At 38.8% G+C, this 16961-nt stretch overlaps 1 protein-coding gene across 1 annotated transcript in view; it reads right to left on the bottom strand.

The window, feature by feature from the left end:
* The window catches only part of Cped1 (cadherin like and PC-esterase domain containing 1), a 285451-nt gene that overhangs the window by 118648 nt on the left and 149842 nt on the right, over positions 1–16961 (bottom strand). Inside the window, exons 9-14 of the mRNA XM_005363770.3 lie at positions 16167–16334; positions 14972–15076; positions 12969–13126; positions 8692–8762; positions 6213–6263; positions 373–559 (exon numbers count right to left, since the gene is read on the bottom strand). Coding sequence (XP_005363827.1) covers positions 373–559; positions 6213–6263; positions 8692–8762; positions 12969–13126; positions 14972–15076; positions 16167–16334 — 740 coding nt within the window. The remainder of the gene's footprint in view (positions 1–372; positions 560–6212; positions 6264–8691; positions 8763–12968; positions 13127–14971; positions 15077–16166; positions 16335–16961) is intronic.

Here is a 16961-nt window from a genome sequence, read left to right as displayed (position 1 = left end):
GATTTTCACCAGACTGGAGACATCGGCTTAGGATAAAAGGGGGGTCACTGTTTATCAGGAGCAGCTCCAGCAATCTCAAGACAAGAAGATGAGACAGAGCAGAGTTTTTGATGGCTGCCCCTCATAGTCTCTCTATCCAGGCCCTCTCTTGGTACAATATGGGTATGAAGATTAACTCCTGTTTTTTGTAGATTGATAGAGAATCTGTGGTTATTTTCTAAGCACACGGAAGCCAGAAAGAGGAAGACTTCACACCACCATGCTTTCCAGAAGGGCTGTGCTCCAGCTCTTCTGAACCACCATGGAAGGCGGGATCAGACATTTGCCTTCTGGTGAAGTGTCAAGTCAGTGAGTGGGCTCCCGTCCCCATACCTCGGGCCAGCCCGCTCTTGCAGATGCACCTTGCACTGACATTTAGAAAGCTCTGCTCCAATCCTCACTGTTAGCACATCAAATGGCACTTCACAGTAATAATCTTTGATCTTCGGATTAAACTCGGGACTCAGCTCCAAACGGGGATGGGTGAAGATCTTCTTGATATGGCAAAGTGTGTCTTCCTCTGTTGCCAAGACAGGAAGAAAGACAAAAGCAATTGTGAATGGCATATAGGTAACTGTGTGGGATTAAGGTGTTTCCCCTCTCCTACTCCTGTGCACAGTTTCAGTAATCGGTGGCTATCTGCTCAGCACCTAGGCACCATTGATTTTTGGCATCAACTGATTTCCAATTTCTCACATATGCTTTATCTTCCATAAACCAGGCATTCACTTTAGTCGACACAATACAGATAGTATTTTTTCTCAGTCCTTGAAACCATGAAGGCACAAAAGGTGGGGGAAAATGTCTCTCCTGTGGGTTGATAACATCCTCATGAGATACATGACATCTTAATTAATTATGAAAATGGAGTTAATGGTTCCATGGGACAGTGACAGAAGGGAACCGCAGGCAACCAGGAAAGCTTCTTAATGAAAAACGTTATAAAACTGCCATTCGTCGTATAAGAGTAGTCGGGTTGAGCAAAGAATGTGAACTTTGGTATCATACCAACCACATAGTGCGAAAGAATCACAAAGCATCCTGAAATTCTTTTCCGAGACGCCTCATCAGGGGGAAGTGCCAGAAAGCAATAGAAGGAAACGCTGTATCTGTTTAAACTTTTTATCAAGCCTACAATGACTTCATGCCATTGACTATAAATTTTCCTTTGGCGACTCATTTTATAGCAAACACTATCTTGGTACAAGAAGAGAAAAACGGCTTTAGTGGTGGGAACACAGAGCAGCCCCTGTTAAATTACACCTAACACTAATATTTGGAATGGAAAAAAGGACTCAAGAGTTTATCAAAGTTGTTTCCAAAGTGTTATCTACGAATAGTTTATCTATTCTTTACAACAGTCAACGAAACTCCAGCAAATGTAAGTCTAGAAAACGCTCCTGAAATCAGCAAAGTGAGGGTACCTTAGCATCATTTGGCATTTAGTGATACTGAATAGCCATAGCAAGCAAAGGTGCAACAGGGTTCAATACCAGAAGATGGGGACTGAAGGTAGTAAAAAGACATTGTTCCGGTCACTTCTGCCCTTCTCCTTTCTACAGCTAACATAATAGTTTCTCTAAAAATCAAATCTGATAGTTTGATTACAATTATAGTAGTAGTTTCTAGTCATTTCCAGAGTCACACTAAAGAGGAGGAAAGGCACAAGGGCCCCTTAATTTGCCATTCATTACTTCTGCTATTATGTCCTAGACTTTGTACTTCACTAAGACCAAATTCTGATGTGCTTTTGAAGGAATGGTGAAGCATCACCCAAGGTGGAGACAGAAAACCACCATCCAGCTGTAGCACTCTAGCTCTGTCTGAGAGCATGGTGAAGCATCACCCAAGGTGGGGACAGAAAACCACCATCCAGCTGTAGCACTCTAGCTGTGAGAGCCAGGTCTCCACATAGCTGCTTGTGTGTGCTAAGCAATGAAAGTTAATGTAAGCATTTCTGCTTCCTGTTCTGTGGTTTTCTGTGCCAGTGGGAGAAAAACAATTTATCAAGTATAAATTAAGAGCAGAATAGTGTTGTGTGATATTTGTACACTGTGCAAAGGTAAATTACTGTGATTGGTTTAATAAAGAACTAGCGGCCAATAGCTAGACAGGAGGTATAGTCAGGATATCTGGACAGAAAGAAAGGAAGGAGGAAATAATTGAGATGCAGAGAGATGAGAGGAATCACAGAACGAGTAGGATGTAAAACATGAAAGAAAGGTTAAAAAGCCATGTCGTAGAATGTAGATTTAAAATGGGCTAATTTAAGTTATAAGAGCTAGTTAGGAACAAGCCTAAGCTATAGGATGAGATTCCATGATTAATTTAAGTCTCCATGTCATTATTTGGAAGCTGGCTGGGAAGACAGAGAAAGATTTGTCACAGAATAGTATCATAAATATGGTGTCATTTCATTCTACAGAACAGTTTTATTAAAAAGAAAAAACCCAACAAGTCAATTGTGTTGAATCTCAAAGTGATTTGAGTAAACTGTTTAATTTTATTCGGCATTTTAAAAGAACAAGTCAACTAAAGACACCTCTCTTTCTCTCTCTCTCTCTCTCTCTCTCTCTCTCTCTCTCTCTCTCTCTCTCACACACACACACACACACACACACACACACATGTAGAGTTCAGCTATAATTTTAATAATCTGTCTCAAACTGGTTCATAAGAATATAAGTAGAGCCAGGTGGATCTTGTGAGTTCTAGGCCAGCCAGGTCTACAGAGTGAGTTCAAGGACAGCCATGGCTAAGCAGAGAAACCCTGTCTCAAAAAGTTCAAAGAAAGGAAGAAAGGATATAAGAATAGAGTAGTAGCCGGGCGGTGGTGGCGCATGCCTTTAATCCCAGCACTCGGGAGGCAGAGGCAGGTGGATCTCTGTGAGTTCAAGGCCAGCCTGGTCTACAAGAGCTAGTTCCGGGACAGGCACCAAAGCCACAGAGAAACCCTGTCTCGAAAAACAAACAAACAAACAAACAAACAAAAAGAATAGAGTAGTATAACCCACACTGAAAATAACCATTGCTCTTAATTCATATTCAGTGGCTTCTTAATAATGTACTGATTTTTTTTAATAAAGATTTCTGTCTCTTCCCCACCACCGCCTCCCATTTCCCTCCCCCTCCCCCAATTAAGTCCCCCCCCTCCTCAAGTCAAAGTCCCACCCACCCCATTCACTGCCTCTGTTCAAGGCACGGAGACAAGCGTAGTGAAAACAGGAGGTTAACAGTCTTGGGATTCGATCCAAATGAACGTGCTGACCCCAGCATAACACCAAACAAACTGGAGCAGCGATCAGCACTGCTTAGGGAGGCCTGAGCTGCCCAGGCACGAAGGGAGTATAAATACACTTTGTGCTCAGCGCCACTTGAATGAATAACAAAGCAGTCGATTTTTTTTATCAACATGAATCACAGAAGATGTTTTTTAAGTTAATAGGCTTCCTTTTTCTTTTTATATACTTCATTTATTTCATTTTGACACATGGTCTTCCCATATAGCTTACGCTGGCTTTGAACTGTTGATCTTCCGGCTTCAGTCCCCCAGCACTGGGGTCACAGGAGTGCACCACTTCTCCTAACTAAGGAATATATTTTTCTAACAATTCGGTGAGAATTAATTTCCTTTCGGCTTATACTATTTACGTTCCTTTTTATATTCCACGGCGTAGTCACAGTTTTCAAAGGGGGCTTGTAAGTTGAACCTCACCTCCACAAGAGATGAAATAAATGTGTGGTTATTTTCGTAAGCACGATTTCATCAAGACCCCTCCCCCAGCATCACCACCAAACTTTCCACTTCTGGGGTGGTTGCTGCATCCTGGACCCTGGCTTGAAAGTTGCTTTAGCTCTGACATCATTGTAACTGCACGAAGGTTGCTCTATTTGGCGTGTCCTTGGCATCTAGCCCTGACTTGTCCTGGGCCGCTTACCTTAGCTCTATGGAGAACTCTGCACAAAGGATGGTGGTCGCAGGCTGCTCAACCTATTTGGCAAGCAGGCATGGAAAAGCTGTTTGAAGTTTTGGTGGTTTTTAACGGATTTCTTTTAACCATAGGATTTTATTGCTCCCTTGACGAATCATCATAACTCATATTGAATGCAGAAAAGCTTATTCTCTTAAAGATTGCCCCACCTGTCCAGGAGCATCACTCAGAGTATTTTTAAATCTCATATCAAACCATAAAAGCAGGGAAATTAATTATAAAGATCCAGGTAGCATGGGTTTTTAATCAGGGAAGAAAGGACATAAAGGAAGTTGAAGGGATTTCCTGACAATCTGCCCTCTTCTACATCACATTACTTGGGATCTGAAGAGTGATGCCGTCACCCAGTGCAGAATACAGAAGCCCGCAGAGATGATCAGGCTTTCCCACATTGCATTTAGCCCTGGGCTTAGCCCAGGACACACGCTCAAAAAAAATAATAGACCAGGCTATCCTCGAACTCACAAAGATCTGCCTGCCTCTGCCTCTCGAGTGCTGGGATTTAAGGCGTGAGCCACCACTGCCCAGCTGAGCATTTCTTCTTTTAAAATCATACCCAGAGCAGCAGAGAACCAAGGGAAAAGAAAACTGGGTCTTGTAGGTGTGAGGAATTGGTAACCAAGGCAGATACACACACACACACACACACACACACACACACACACACATTTCTGCTCTTTTCCCTGGTAAGTACAGCAATACTTGAAAAACTTTCTGTCTTTAACTAAATGTACTTGTTGGTTTTATAGACTAATACTACTTAATATAGCATAATATTTGGTGTGATTATTGAAAAAGTATGAATAAACAACAACATTTAGAAGGCAAACAAGTTAGATTTTATTAACTTATAACACCTAATTATAATAAACTAAGCCTAAATTTATACATGGCAAATTTTTGACTTTTGTGTTTCAAAGGAATTTATTTTGGAAGACAAGTTTTGCCTTTTCTTTCTTTCTTTTTTCTTTTTTTAGACAAGATTTCTGTTCAGCCCTGACTGTCCTGGAACTCACTCTGTTTAGACCAAACTCCGGACCTCAGAGATCTGCCTGCCTCTGTCTCTGAGTGCTAGGATTAGAGGTGTGCATCACCACTGCCCAAAAGACAAGTTTTCTAAAACCACATTTTAACAAAAAGTATAAGCAGATTGGCAGATGTGAATCTATTTTAAGAAGTATATGTAAAAAAAGGTATAAGAAAAAAAGAAGTATAAATAAATAACATACAATAAAGGGCTCTTAATTCTGTGCATGGCATAAGCTATTAAGGAAATTCAGGAGGCAGAGGAGTGGCTCAGTGGTGAAGAACACCACACCCACTAGTTTTCCAGAGGACCCAGGTTCAATTCTTAGTGCGGCATGATCCCTCACAGCCATTTGTAACCAGGAGTTATGCAAAGAAGAGGAAATGGAACAGCCTTCTCTGCCTCCTCAAGCTCCATCACTCATGGGGTGCACAGACATTCATGCAAGCAAAACACACATACATGTACAACAAATAATAACAACTTTTAAAGGAAAATAAAATTCAGGAGCTTAGGAGAAATCTGAAGGCCATGAAATAGGCTCGTGACCATCAAAATCAAGTGGACCCCACTAAAAAGACGCTTAGAAGACCACTGTGTGTATCAATCCAGATGAGCAAAGGGATTTTTTTAATTTAAACTTTACATAAACTTAATTTCATATATGTTTTATTTTGTATAGTTAAAATTCATGATATTTTAAGATGATAAATGAAAAAATGAGTTTGAAATTCTCAGTTGTTATGAAGAGAATTCCACTCAAATACGCTGCATTACAGCAATCACCTAGGAAGAAAAACTTACTTCAGAATAGGGAGATTTCTAAAGAGGATGTATAAGCCAAATTCTACCTCTGATGTAAAGCCTGTAGATTCCTTGGACCCCTAAAAATGAGTCTGGAAGTCACTGACCTAAAATGGCCTCTGTACATATAATATTTTAAACTAAGAATCTGAATAACTAAAAATTAAATGTTCTATTCATGCAGAAGTGACCAATATAAACTTAGCCAGAAATAAAACTTCTCAAAATTTACTTTAAAGAAAGTAGCAATCTAAAGACATCTGAATATGATAAAATGCTTATATTTTTTTCAAAGTTGGATTGTGTCTAAACTGTGGGCTTTATTATAGAAACACTCAATCTCAACTCACCATAACTGCAATGTATGTCTTTATTTTCATATGAAACTCGTGGAACTGCATCTAAAATTAAAAATAAATTTAAATTAAAATTAAACTATAAATTTAATGTAAAAATTCTCCCCTCTCTCCTCTCTCTCGCTCTGAATCTGGAGCTTACTGCCAAGCTAGACTGGCCAACCAACCAGAGAGACCCAAGGATCTTCCGTCCCTAAGTACCCCCACACTTCCAAGTGCTGCGGACTGGCATTGTCTTACCCAGAGTGCACATTGGTGCTAGGAAGGGGACACAGACACTCCTGCACAACACTTAGCACTTTCCTGACTGAGTCATTGATGTGGGAAAGTCATGTGTCTATGTGTTACTTTCATTGTTTAAAAAAGAAACCACCTTGGCCCTTTGATGGGACAGAAAATTAGGTAGGCAGAGTAAACAGAACAGAATGCTGGGAGGAAGAAGGCAGTAAGATAAGACAGACGCTATAGCTCTCCTCTCCAAGATGGAAGCAGGTTAAGATCCTTCCTGGTAAGCCACCACCTCGTGGTGCTACACAGATTATTAGAAATAGGTTAATAAAGATGTGAGAATTAGCCAGTAAGAGGCTAGAGCTAATAAGCCAAGCAGTGTTTAAAAGAATACAGTTTCCGTGTAATTATTACAGGTGTAAAACTAGCTGGACGGATGGGTGCTGGGAACGCAGCCCACAGCCCCTGTCTCTACAAGTCATCTCCCCACGCCTCACCAATGAGCATTTCTAAGCAAAGCTGATAGCTACAGGATTAAAACTCAAAGAAGTTACTACTTCTAATAGGAGAATATTAGAGAAACAAAGGCGGGGTTAGAATGAAGCGTTAATCTAATTAATCTTAATCAATAACAACCCAGGAGTCAGATATGGGGTGAAAGCCGGGAAGATCAGAGAATTGGGGGCACTCACTAGTTGTTTCTCACCTCTCTCCTTCCTACATCCTAAAATTCTGAGATCCCGTCTATTCCCCAGCTCATCACTTCCCATCTCTACCTTCTGAGTGCTGGGATTAAAGGAACAGGCCACCACTGCCCAGTTTTTATGATTAACTAGTGGCTAGCTCCGGCCTCTAAGCTCCAGGCAAGCTTTGTTAAAAGACAAACAAAATATCACACAACAGTCTGAATGTCATCTTTAGCCTAAAGATAAATTACTACATTTTCTTCTAGTTCTGTGATCCTACGCTGTAATTTCCTAAATTATTGAAAGGGAGATATTCTAACTCTGTACCAAAATTGGTTACCCTGTATCAAATTTCTAGATAACTAAATATCCATCTGAAAAAAAATCTTAATAAATATTTATGGACAAATGAATGCATAAAAGACTAGAGTGCTTTAAAATGTTTATTTTTTAAAAAAAAGAAAGAAAACGGTGGCAGAAGAGAACAGTCATGCTAAATCCTCGCCCGTTCATTACTGGGCCTACTAATTCATTTTGTTTTGTTGAATCTGCAGTTCTCAACCAGTGTCCTGTCCTTCAAACTCACTGGCAGGCCTTCAACCAAAATTCTGGTTAAAAGATTCAGTGCAGTACCCCTGAGAACCACAATACTGGATTAAATTCTGATTATAACAGGCATTCTTTAGTCAAAAGAAAAAATATATTGATAGGTATGTTTTTCATTTTTTCTTCTTAAAGATATTTTCTTCTAGTATTACAAAACATTAGCTACTCTTTAAAAAACAAGATATGAATAAAAAAGGAGTAAATCAGGGGGAAAAATTACCAACATAGTTCCTTGAGGTTCCTCTTGCTAATGGGCAGCTGTTACATTCAACCATAAATCCTGAACATCTTTTGTGGCAAATATTTTTTCTAGCTATTTACAGAATTGTATTTCAGGACTGTAGGCTCACGGGTACAGTCAATCTACTCTTATAGCAATAATGGTGGTTTCTAATGTTTTTCATTTATTACTTGTTTATTTTTATAATTTGCTGAACAATGCATTATAAATAGGTACTACACTTTTCCAGATGGTACATTACTGTTTAGTAAAATATACAATTTTTAAATATTCATATAGATTCTTAATTATGTTCTTAAAATGAATAGTTAGCAGTAAAATTCTTAGTCCTTAAGGACAAATTTTATTTAACTAGATAATCTATTTTTGCATATTAAGAATTGAGCCTAGAACCTCCTCATGCCAAGCCTGTGATCTACCCCTGAGGGCTAAGCGTCTAAGAGTAACTTGTAAAGCTTCCCTTCTATGCTGTCAGGTGTCCCCTTAACATGTGCTCTGATGGAAACATTCACTACCAGTATGAAAGTTCCCGTTTCCCTTCCTTCCTTCCCTATCTTTAAGAAGAACATCCAATTTTGGGGGAAAAAAAACATGTCACTTTCTAGCTTTATTTTCATTTTCGATCACTAGCAAAGTTAAACATTGTAAATATATTTTAAAGCCAGATAGTACTTTTCTTTCTGCTATGCTATGTGAAACTATGTGCTTTTACCTTTTTGACTGTTGATTGCTTCCAATGACTTTTGTGGTTTCTTAATGGCCTCATTTCTTGTTGAAGAATTCCTGCAACACAATGCCAAGCAAGTCCAAATCAACAAGATGAACACACTGAGTTTTGTCCCGGGTGGGCAGTTATTTTGGTGAAGACAAGAAACACTGTCTGGATGTCATTCCTCAAAGCTGGCCATCTAGCCTCTGATGGGATGGGTGGAAATCTTAAAAGCAGTCACTCTCTAGTTGGAAGCTGAGCAACCTCAGATAGCCTAGCTCCGAAGAGGTGATTTAAAAAATGTACAATTCTCCCTGGGATCTCTGCCTAATGTTCCATAGCTTTCGTGCCAAGAGCCTTCGAAGTCCTGAGAATGTACACAAAATTAGAGAAACCAACGTGGCTACAGGAGAGAGCTGACATTGCCAAAGTGTGTCCTTACACTTGCCGACAGTCAACAGAGACCAGCAAAGGTTGTTTATACCTTGGCATGCTCCCTTCACTTTCTGTGTCGTATAAGTAACAGGACGCTTGGCTGGATGAACCCTTAAGTCCTTCTGATTGGAGCTAAACTAGCCTAAACTGTAGTCAGAATATTTTTCTGGTCTGGAGACTAGAGAACGCAGGACACTCTGGTCTCTAGCCCTTGACGTGCCTTTCCTGTGTTAATGTGATACTTTGTTGCCTGTCACCCTATTAAAATGGAGAGATTAGTATTTGCTCTGCACAGGAACACTGTGAGAATCAAATAAAAATGTCAGTGCCAGACATGGTACTGAGTAACGCAGCCCAAAGTGCAGGAAGGCAGATTCAGGCCGGGGAAAGCATCATCATCAGGCAGAAAATAGAGGAAAAAATAGGCATTAAACAGAGTTTGCTAATTACTAATTACCATTTCTATCTTTGCCAATGCTAGAAGTTATGGTGATTTTACTTCTAAAAGTCTGTTTTATTTTGGTATACACACACACACACACAAAAAAAAAAACCCACAAAAGCAACAACATCAACAACAAAAAGGCTGGGAGGCAAAATGTAATGATTTCTTCCAAGGAATGAAATAGCAGGTAAAGCATGATTGTCAAGAGGTGTGAAGTTTTTTATGGTGGCGAGATTTTCAGTTGTTTCTTATTTTTACTTTTGTAAAGCTGGGGACCCAAGCCACGCCTTTCTGCACAGTGGCGATAACTCTACTAATGAGGTAAGTTTACCTGAAGTCCAAATTAAGAAAAACAAAATCTAAGAATTCCCGATGAACAAATACTTCCAGGAGACTCATTCAAGAGATACAGCCCCGAAGGCCACATGAACGGAATTATGGGAGCAAGACTATGTTAAAGGAATGACAACTCGTACAAAAGAGTTGCGTGCCCTTTGTTCTCGGGGTTTCTGTGAATGGATTCTTGTTAAACTGGTATGTGTTTTCTAAGAAAAAGTCTTCCACAAAACCTTTCCAACATATGCAACTTTCTTTTCAGGAAAGTGAGGATTAACAGACGCTGTTAGGGTTTCCACACCGCTTCAGTTGGGGCCTCTGCATTCTGGGCCTTGGGGCTCCCACATAAATGTTACCTGTCACTGGGGTTCCAGCTTTGTCTTCTCTTTTACCCTGCTGCCATGCAACAAGCAAATGATCTTTATTTCAAGAGAAAGGCTAAGTGATTAGATCCCCAATGCTGTACATGTATAAAAGCTGCTTTGCTGTGGCCATTGGGAAGATGAGAACATGGCCGCCTCCATGCCTGCCTGATACACTGGATAATATTTCAGAGCCATGGGTGAGGGGTAAGTTAGTATTTGGATTAGCCGAATGTCTTAAGCTACTGATTTAGAATCTTAATTTCCCTCATCCGGGAAATTTGTGTGAGAGGTATAATCCCCTTTGCAATAAAGTACGAATGATAAGAAATATACACTCTCCCTGGAAAGTGGAAGGTGATGCAAGCTGAGCACTGATGAAAAAAAAAAAAAACATTTCCGGGAGCATTATGCTATCTGACTTCTGATAAACACCAGAATCTGCTTCTGTTGGTGTTAATAAAGAAATCTGTTGAACATGTATGGCTTTCCTTATAAAGAAAACTACTGCCTTTCGCCGTAGATGCTAAAATGACCTTTGAGTGCACACAAACGTGAAAGATAAACTGCTTTACTATTTACATGCAAGTGTGACATACACAAAACTTTCTATGTAATCCTCCTAGAGTAATACATAGTAGGCACCCTAAGCCATATTTACACATAAGGAAATTAAGTCTTGAAGGATGTAGGACTTTGCCTGCTATAACTAATAAACTCGAATATTGGGATTTTTTTATACTCCTCTGTATGACTTAGAATAGCTCTTGTCCTTAATAATTATATTCAATGGTGATCATTCTTACATTCCTTTAAGGGAAGAGAAATCAATCTTTTGATTTCAAGCAGTGGTTTCCTGAGCCTGGTCGTATATGAGGAGCTGGAGAAAACTTTGTCAAGGAACAAATGTTGTGAAGCTTGCAAATCTCTAGGGAATTCACGGAACATTACAAACAATACAAATAAACTCTTTGGGAATTCTCCTCGGTTCCTTGTCTATACTGAAGTACGAGGAAGTCTTGGCTTATTCGCATGAATGCAAAGTATAAAAGGTGGCTTTATGTTATAATATTTAAAATGGTTTTCAAGCACAGAAGGGAAAACTGGACTTACCGAGGGAATAAAGCCAAGCTTAGGAAGCCTTTGCAAGTAAAGTGAATATTAATGCTAGAACATGTTCGAAGAAGTACTCGGTATATGGTTATTTGTATTTTTAATTACGGATGAGTTTCTTCTAGCCACTATCTTCTGAAGCCGAAGGAAATAAAGGGCAAGTGAGCAGAGCTGAAGCCATTCCCAGCAGTGACTGTAAGAGACACAAATGAGTGTCATGTCCCTTAGTCTTTCATCTCCCTGGGAGGCTTAGGTCTAATTCTGTTTTCCTGGCAGTAGAAAAGTCAAATGCTCTCTTAATTCTATCCATATTAAAGAACAGACAAAGCTTTAAGTGCATCCCCTTTGCCAGCTACTAGGGGCATTAATAGCTCACCTGCCTTTTCCCTCATGGCTACCTCTCGGAAGAGTGGAAGTGAAGATGGAAAAAAAAAAAAACACTCTCTAAAAGCAAAGCAAACAAAGCGGAGTATAGATTCATGAAATTAGATGTGATTTGCTCAGAATAGTCATACCTCTATAATGCTCCAAATAAACATGCCCGCTGCTCTATCTCCAATATGGCAGATGGTTCAAAACACAAGCCCCACTGAATCTTTCTGATGTTTCAGCAATGGAAACGTATGGATTGTGGGGGCCCACAGAAATAGGTCCACTCCACCTTGACTGAAGGTCAGAGAGCTTAAGCCTACTCTTATTCTTTCGAAGTTATTGACAAGGGGCCTGACTAAAGGTGTGGTTACAGAGAAGATACCCTGACCTAGGGTGTGGTTACTTAGTAATTTGGATATTAAGATGGACCACAGGGGGTGATTCATTCCACCTTGACCAAAGGTCAGAGAATTCAAGCCTATTCCTGCTCCTTCAAGGATGTGACGGGAGCTTTGGCCCAGGAAGTGGGTGCCTACAGAATGCTTGATCCAAGGTGCTGTAATTACATGTCCTGCCTAAACAACAGAATGCTTAACTAGAGGATACAGTTGCTTGATGTTTCAAGTCCTGATGTAACTGACTGTTCTGCTTGTTCTTTGTGTGGTGTTAAAGCAGCCTTTTGCCTTTTCCCTTCCCCTCACCCACTTCTTTGGATTGGGGCATATAAGCATTAGGAACATAAACACGGGCATTTTCAGTATTCAGTATTCACTGGATAGCTCTCCCAGTTCTATCCCATGGCTCTGTGTTCCTTTCGTACCTCTGTTCCTCCTACCTAATATTCTAATCCACGTTCCTCTACCCTGGAATGTGTGAACCCCATCGAGGCTGGACCCCGACAGATGCCACTCCAATGTGTCACTATGACAAAGGATCACAAGAAGAAACAAGATGGAAACGTCTAATTTTAAACATTGCTTTATGCCAGAGTCACATCCTAGTTTGAAAACTGTTGGGTGTGTTTTTTGTTACAGTGTCTAATGACCACCAGAACCATTCTGGTTTCAGTGCTTTAAAGTCATTTCTTTTCCAGACCATGAATTTTTGGGCATACTTCTTTTGTGTTGTTCACTTTAATGTAGGCAAAGCCTTTTGAAATCAATCTTTTCGGCTTAAAGATTTTTGGACCACACCATTCAAATTTGTGGCTCTCTTACCATTCCAGTGGATGTAGCTGTTCCTTTTTATTCGTGGGCCAAAATTGTTCAAATACATTTAAAAGAGACCAATATTGGGGCAGGACTGAGCCAGGAGTTGCCATATCATAAAATTCACGCATCACAGACTGAATCCCAGGAGCGGTGCATGGAAAAAGCTGAGAAGAAATGTTCAAAGAAAACATCAACCGAAGAAAAAAAATCAACTGAAAAACTGAAAAGTAAGTTGAAATGTCGCATTACTAATAGTATTCATATTTAGTCAGACATTGTTTCATCGAGCAGTTATTTATTTAAAATCCTATTGGTCATGGGTTGGGATGCTAACTCAGTTGCACTGAAAGCTGAGGACCCAAGTCTGATGTCCAGGAAAGCCAACTATGAACTCCTACAGAATCCAGCATGGCAGGCAGAGACCGATAGATCCCCTGGGCTCACCGACTGGCCCGCCCAGCCTACTTGGTGAGCCCAGAGCCAATAGAGAGCATCTCAGAAATCTAGGCAGATGCCTCATGAGGAGTGACCGCTGAGGGTGTTTTCAGACTTCCATATACCTCTGTGTGCACACTTGTTTTTATCCATACACACACAGAAATAAACACACATTCTATTGGTCAGTACAGATTGGTTTAATTTTTGACATTGCTTTCAAGACAAATGTTGCTTTTTAGACGTTATTAAAGTTATTAACAATTATCTGTATAAATGAAGTCGTTTTTTTTTCTTTTCAATGAGTATACATGCATCTCTTCTTCCAGTAATCAAAATCTCAAAGAAGCTAAGTAACACAGAAAGAAAGACCATGGGGACGAGAAATCCTTTTGTGCTACAAGTGAATTATGCCAGAGTGAGAACTATTAATCTCACAAAAAGAGGAAATTGAAATTGGTTATCTTGTTTTTACTCTGAGAGTCAGGAAATTGAGCTTTGCCCTTGTTTCTTTTGGCTCATCCCAAAAGAGACCGTCTGCATTTATAGTGTTTTGAGTGATGAATCCTGACAGTTGTCTTCCTAAAACACTGAGCTAAACTATCATGTATTACATGTAAACTAATTAAGATGATAAATATATTAATTAAAATTATGTTGGAGTCATAAGTTTATTTTCAGTTCTCTATAATATGGGGCTAAATTGAATAAAAAAGTATATCCTTCATTGGTTGACTTGGTAAACTTCTATGAGTTGTATAATTAACTCATATAAGTAACTTATCTATATAGGTTGAAAAAAACTACAAGGAATATTTGAGGCTTCCATCAGATTAACAATGCACCAAATAATTTAAATACTATTTTAAAATAGTTTTATATGAACAAATATTAAGTAAGAACATAAAGTCATTATAGTCTATATTAGTGGCAGAAATAAAACACATTGGATACGAACACTCAGACGTAATCACTTATGCTTTGATATTGACCAAGAAATTGATAAACACACCAAAAATTCCAGGGTGAGAAAAAAATGCCCTTTTGCAGACTGAAACCAATAAGAGCTGCTATGAGCATTCATATACAATCTGTTTTTTGGACACTTGCATTATTGCTACCACCAATTAAGCCAGGGGAGAGGGGAGGTGCAGGGGAACTGTGGTTAGGATGTAATGCATGAGAGAAAACTAAATTTAAAAAAAAATATTGGGGCTGTTTTTAAAAGTCTTATTATGTTTAAATATATTTAATTTTTCTTAAGTTAAAAGGGTAATAAAAAGTAGCAAATATTGGTTGCATATGCAGGCCCCAAACAATTTTTTAATAGAAAAATATCAACATCTTCCCCAGAGAACTGTTGTACCCTGGCAGCAGCTATGACGTCAGATCCTTCACCTCTCCTAAGCCACATATTACATCCCTCCAAAAGGACAAAAGATGCCTACAAAACACTATGTGTTGTGAAGAAATATCTATGTGCAAATTGAAGGAAAAACTGGGCAGTTTACAGCTAATCTACTAATATCATAATCTCAGTCACTAAGTGGAAAGAAATATCACTTTTGTTTTACCAGTTGGAATTCTCCCAGACTCCCAAGTTCCTTTACGAAAGTCCGAATTGAGTGAATTTCCTCCAAGGACAGGCACTGATTGAGCTCCTTTTGATAGTTTCCATCCTGAAAGGAAAAAAGCCTTAAGTAATCATGAAGTGATCAAACGATCTTTCTCCCAGTCACCCCGCACTTAACCAATCAATCAAACTCTGTAACAGCTAAACTTATTAAAGTTATGGAATTCATTGAGATTATAAACTGTCAGAACAACATTCAAATATAAAAAAAAATTATAAATAACGAGATTGACTCTCTTAACTGACCCAATGGTACCTTGTGAGAGGGCAGGATATATGTGACCATTGTTTGTAAATGCAAGATTTTCCTTGGGCCTTCAGAGCAATAGAGGTGAAAACATCTTCCCATGAACCCCCAATGTGGAACACTAGCATGGGAGAGTTTCGTAGACTGGCAAACACTCTTATCACCCTAGGTTTTCCCACAGCCATATGCTTCCTAAAGTATTTCCGAGATCAAGAGCAACCCTCTCTGACAAGGTGTTGTGACAGACACCATCAGGACCTTTGCAAAAGCTTTTACATACTCCTTTTCCAAACTCTTCAAATATGAATTTCAACAAAGAAAGATATGTGGGGAATAATATTATAGCAATTGGTACTGATTTTTTTTTAAAGAAATAGTGTTAGCCTGCCATTAAAACAATCAAAAAAACAAAAATCCTAAACAACAAAAACCAGAAACATTCTAAAGGGAACTACCCTAATTGTCAGCATCTAGTCAAATGTTAACAGACATGAATATTTCGGCAAATTAATGTTTTAATTCAAGTCCCCTGAAGTCATCCTGAAGCTCTCTGGCGTTCTAGAATGCCTTCAGAGAGTTCTAAGAGTCTTTGTAAAGTGTTCTAAAATGTATAAACACATGTATCATTCAAAATATCCCTAAACATTTCCTTAACAATCATGAACTTTTTCACTTCATCTCCAACACAATCCTTCTCATGCATACTCAGTGAAAATAAAATAATTTTTTCCAAACAAAATAAAGTTTTTCAGGTCAGAGAAAAATTCAGAAGCACACAATAATAGATAACAACTATCAGTTAATTTCAAATAAACTTTTAAATTTTTAAATTTCACAATAAAAATAAGTAGTGACTGAAAATTCAGTCAACATGCACGTATGGACTTACCTCAAATGCACCAGCTTTATGAAACCTCTGCAATAGCTCAGAAAATAAGGGAAGTGAAGATGTATTGGAGAAGAGGAAATTGAAAGTATCCTTCAAAAGGATTTTTTCTGTATTTTGGTCCTTCAAATTGAAATTCTCGTCATCTTGAAATTTTAAATGCTCATGTACCTTTGAAGGAAAAGAAGTAGGGGGAAGGAAATGAATTCTAAGGGATGATTTATTTCAGGTTGGATTGCAGACCAGAACTGACATCTAGTGGTCTCTTGGAGGCTAGCAGTTTTATAAACGTGAGTAATGTTTCATATGAAGATGCCATTCTTTCAATGGACAGGGACATGAGCTATTTCAAAGTCACACTAGCTTAGCTGGAAGCTCTTTAGATCTCACAAATATTTGTTCATGAAAGATAATATGTATCATTTCTCAAAAGTTTAATTTCAACTATTAGATATGCATCAAAAAGGCAAAGGACCATTAAAATTTTATAAAAACTCTAAATTTTATAGATAAATCTTAAACCTGTCAATTTTCTGTAATTGTATTGTCTCTATTATGGTTTGGGAAAAGGTAAACTCTGGTGGAGTTGAACTCTGGCTAATCATAGGGTGATTATGCTCCCCTTTCTTTCTTACCCTATAGCCCAATAGATAGCTTTTTTAAAATTGATTTTGTTGAGCTATATATTTTTCTCTGCTCCTCTCCCTGATTCTCCCCTCCCCTTCGACTGTCTCCTATGGTCCCCATGCTCCCAATAGACAGCTTTTTTTTTTTAAAATATTTATTTATTTATTATGT

The sequence above is a fragment of the Microtus ochrogaster genome, linkage group LG10, assembly GCF_000317375.1.
Source record: "Microtus ochrogaster isolate Prairie Vole_2 linkage group LG10, MicOch1.0, whole genome shotgun sequence".
NCBI classification, from domain to species: Eukaryota; Metazoa; Chordata; class Mammalia; order Rodentia; family Cricetidae; genus Microtus; species Microtus ochrogaster.
The sequence above is the reverse complement of the archived record's forward strand: the minus strand, read 5'-3'. Positions and strand labels throughout refer to the sequence as shown.